Raw genomic sequence first — 4,402 nt, forward strand, 5'->3', positions numbered from 1 at the left:
TTTTTTTTTCAAATATATTTTTAAATATGCACAAAAAATGGCCACAAAAATATATTAGCTAAAATATGTTTCAAAATATATTTACATAAATATATTTTCTACCGATATATGTTTAGCCATTTTTGTATGTTTTGAAAATATATTTATACATTTAAAATATATTTTCAAAATTTAAAATGCTCAAAAAAAAAGCAATATTGCAATATATAAAAATATTAAACATTATTAAATCATTATAAATCTACTTTTAATCTCTAGTAGGCCATCCACATTTGTATTTAGCCTAAATGTAGGCTACTGTAAGACTGGAAATGTATTTTCTTGCTCCGAAATACATTTAGAAATATATTTTGGTATATGAAGGTTGAAACTAAATATATGTTCTATTTTAAAAATATATTTCATTGATCTTTGCAACATATATTTAGCATATATTTCAAATATATTTTGGCCACAAAAAAAAATAGCCTAAATGTAGGCTACTGTAAGACTGGAAATGTATTTTCTTGCTCCGAAATACATTTAGAAATATATTTTGGTATATGAAGGTTGAAACTAAATATATGTTCTATTTTAAAAATATATTTCATTGATCTTTGCAACATATATTTAGCATATATTTCAAATATATTTTGGCCACAAAAAAAAAATTGTCATGTGTTTACATGCAATTTTAACAATTTATTTTGTTAATAGGGTTGCAAACGATAGATAGATAGATGGATGGGATAGATAGATAGATAGATAGATAGATAGATAGATTCAGTCGTAAGCTTTTTCACAATCAGTTGACCATCTTCTTCAATCCTCTCACTGTTCTTTTCATTTACTGTATATATGAAATGGTCTTCTCTGATCTTTCTCTGACACATCAGGTCGACGTGTCTAAGAGCAGCACTCTCGAGGCCGCCGCCAAACCTGAAGAACCTCCAGCACCAAAACCAGAGGAGAAGAAACTAGAGAAAAAATCCACTTTTGGAAGCAGGTTCAAACCCAAGGTAAAGGCCAGATGAGTTGGAGTGCAGGTGTGTGAGTGTATCAGATGTGTTAGTGCATGCAGTAACAGATTTGTGTGGTTTGAGGTACTGCTCGGCCAGGTGAGCAGCAGGATCCAGGCAGCGGCGTCCAGCGCTGCCTCCAGCATCTCCCTCATGTCTGCTGCAGCGGTAAACGCCGCTATACCAGACCCGTATACATTAACCAGCTGCTCTGACACGCGTGTCTGTGTGTGTCTGTTCTCTGACACTACGAGTGAAAATCGAGTCAAAACACAGTGGCACAGTTATTAATAACGTTAATATTTCAGTAATGTAATATAGACTGTTTTCTGAATAATTCATTTACACTAAAATCATTTACTTTCATATGATGCATTTTTCTTTCTTTCTTTCTTTCTTTCTTTCTTTCTTTCTTTCTTTCTTTCTTTCTTTCAAACCTCCTTCCTTCCTTTTCTTTTTCTTTTTTCTTTCTTTCTTTTTTTCTTTCTTTCTTTCTTTCTTTCTTTCTTTCTTTCTTTCTTTCTTTTTTTCTTTCAAACGTTATTTCAAACTTCGTTCCTTTTCTTTCTTTCTTTCTTTCTTTCTTTCTTTCTTTCTTTCTGATCGCAATTTAAAACAACTTAAATCATTCTAATTTGCTGATATGGTTCTCAAATTACATCTTTAATTATTATAATTAATTAATTATTATGTAGAAAAAAGTTGTGCTACTGTTATACTTTTTGTCAGGATTCTTTGATAAATTTGACATTCTTGCTGACTAAAAGCATTAATTTCTTAAAAAAAAAAAAAAATCATATTGACCCCAAACTTTTGAACAAGAGTGTTCAAAATATAAAATATAATGTGCACAAGAATAGCATATTCATCTCATTAACCACCGTTCATTTCTATCAACATAAGGCACCAGAGCCCAAGAAGGAGACTCCAGCTGCACCTCCCGTGGCAGAAGCCGCTCCAGCAGTGAAGGCCAAAGAGGAGGCGAAACCCACCGGCCCCGCACCGCAAGCGGCCCCGGACAACAAATCAGCCGAAAGCTCAGAGAACGCCTCCCCCAACATGCCCCGCAGGCTGGAGAAGAGGAACTCCCTTCAGCTGTTCTTCAAAAACCTGGTTAAGTAGAAACCCAGAGATTCTCCACAAACGTGTGAGCATTTGCAATCTGTGTAGTTTAACTCTTCAGCTGTATGTAGTTTGCCGGTTAAATGCTGTCGAGAAACATTTTGTAATTCTGTCCGATATCTAACCATCCTGATTATTTTGATATTGCTGGCTATTAATCTTAAAATCAGTGATCTTTGAGGTGATGAATTATAATTAGTGTGGTCAAGCGCTTAATTGCATCCAAAACAAGTTTTTTATTATGTAAACAAAAACTTTTATTTTGAATGCGATTAATCGCAATTTATCGTTTCACAGCACTAATTACAATACAAAAATCAACATTTACCGTGTATGAACGCTAGATGGCATCAATTACCAACCTATCTAGATTATAATAATAATAATCAATTCCAAATCAGCTTATTTGTATTTTAATAAATGCTGATTCAAATGTAATAAATATTTAAAAGTATTTAATTAAATTGGACACAAATATATTGCATGAAATCTAATAATATTGCATGGAATCTCATTATATAAATATGTGATTCTAATCTTTGTTGCAATGTATAACTTCTTCATAAATAAAATATACTTTTTGTCATGTAATATAAATAGAATTGTCCCCAATTATGGTTATTTCAAGCGGGATCGTCCCTGTCAGTTATCTCGGACAAAATTGTCATGACAACTAAATTATCACAGATAATAAAGCACAGAAATTCTCCAAAGCTGCGCTAAAAAAGGACGTGTTGGAGCAAGATCTGGCCCAGATGTCAGGTTTTTCTTCAGGCACCATTATGGATGAGCAGTAGAAAAACACACACTTTCTTGCTAAGTTAGGATCTCTAATGTTGCGTTATGCGTTGGTGTGTCTCACAGGGCCAAAAACGCCATAGTGACATTTCGTTTGAGATGTGGGTTAATTTATTTGTTCACTATTTACTTTATTTGATTACTACTTGTTATCCTTGTTATGCACATTTTTTGTGACTTCCTTAATATACTAATATATTAAGTGTGTAATATCTCTAATGTTGCGTTATGCGTTGGTGTGTCTCACAGGGCCAAAAACGCCATTCTGATGCCGGAGTGCAAACGGACCCTGTGGCACCCGAGAAGGCCAAATAAAACCCCACCTTTGTTTTGATCGCTCATCTGTGCCAAAACCATTGGCAGCCATGCGCATAAGAACATATTTATCATAGTTGGGAGGTATTATGCTGACTTGCAAGGCCCAAATTTGAAGTAACTATCAAATAATAATCCCCATGCGTTTAGTGAGAGCAGAAGCAAGTGTAATGATGTACCCTGTTAAGCATGTGTTTTCGACTGGAGGGAGGAACTTGTGTTGTTTTCCTGCAGAGAACCGTGTCAGAGTTGCGTGGTGTGGCATGAGATGGAAAAGTGAAAGTGAAAATGTAATCTTGCATTTAAGATGAACTCACTTTTCTGTGCATGTTAAAATGTAAAATATGTTAACTGTACTAACACTATACTCGTATCGCATTGCAATTCACATGCATTGCGCATTAAAACCGTTGCATTAAGATGCCTTTTCACCGGGACAAAGCAAACAATATGCATGTTTACATGTGAAAAGAAATTATTTATGTAATCATACACTATCTGATTGTGAAAACAATGACCCGTCGTCTGCTTCTTTCAATCACTGAAACCTACAAAGCCAGTTGAAATTCCACTTAAAGTGCAAAACTTCTGAATCACTTTAATAGATCCGTAGAAATCAAAATAGTTTGTTTAACATAATGTCAATCAAATTAAGCACCATATACCAACTTACTTGGTTATTTAAGTTTTCATTAAAAAAAACCTTTTTGTTTATTAATCATAACTTACTAACTAAACCACATTACATTTATTGTCTTTTTATTTGCTTGGATGTCCAGTTCTGACCAGGGGAGACTAAAAAGAAATTAAGCTAGATAAATGTTTTATTTTCTTTCTTATTTTCTGAGCGTATCACTTAGAGCAGTATGAAATACATATGTGGTGTACAATTATGCAATATACAATGTACATTCAACTCTCTGCCGCAGTCGCATGTGTTTTATGAGTTTCTTCATATTTTTCTCTACGTTTGTAAAGAGTAGATGGGCCTAATTCAGAATTCAGACTATATCCATGAATCTTTCTGTATCTCCTTTGTTGCATTTTTGTCTATTTAACCAATTTATACAAATAAAATAATCATTTCTCTCCTCTGTAAAATGACTCATTCTGTATTTAAAACTATGAAGAAATATATATATATATATATATATATATATATGACTTTA

General features: G+C 33.3%; 1 protein-coding gene across 1 annotated transcript in view; it reads left to right on the top strand.

The window, feature by feature from the left end:
* The window catches only part of LOC107697875 (breast carcinoma-amplified sequence 1-like), a 16,929-nt gene extending 12,595 nt beyond the window's left edge, over positions 1-4,334 (top strand). The window contains exons 11-14 of the mRNA XM_016498720.1: positions 876-998; positions 1,083-1,166; positions 1,902-2,111; positions 3,168-4,334. Coding sequence (XP_016354206.1) covers positions 876-998; positions 1,083-1,166; positions 1,902-2,111; positions 3,168-3,233 — 483 coding nt within the window. The 3' untranslated portion in view covers positions 3,234-4,334. The remainder of the gene's footprint in view (positions 1-875; positions 999-1,082; positions 1,167-1,901; positions 2,112-3,167) is intronic.
* The last annotated feature ends 68 nt before the right edge of the window (positions 4,335-4,402 follow it).

This window comes from Sinocyclocheilus anshuiensis, unplaced genomic scaffold (assembly GCF_001515605.1).
Source record: "Sinocyclocheilus anshuiensis isolate Anshui unplaced genomic scaffold, SAMN03320099.WGS_v1.1 scaffold78, whole genome shotgun sequence".
NCBI lineage: Eukaryota > Metazoa > Chordata > Actinopteri > Cypriniformes > Cyprinidae > Sinocyclocheilus > Sinocyclocheilus anshuiensis.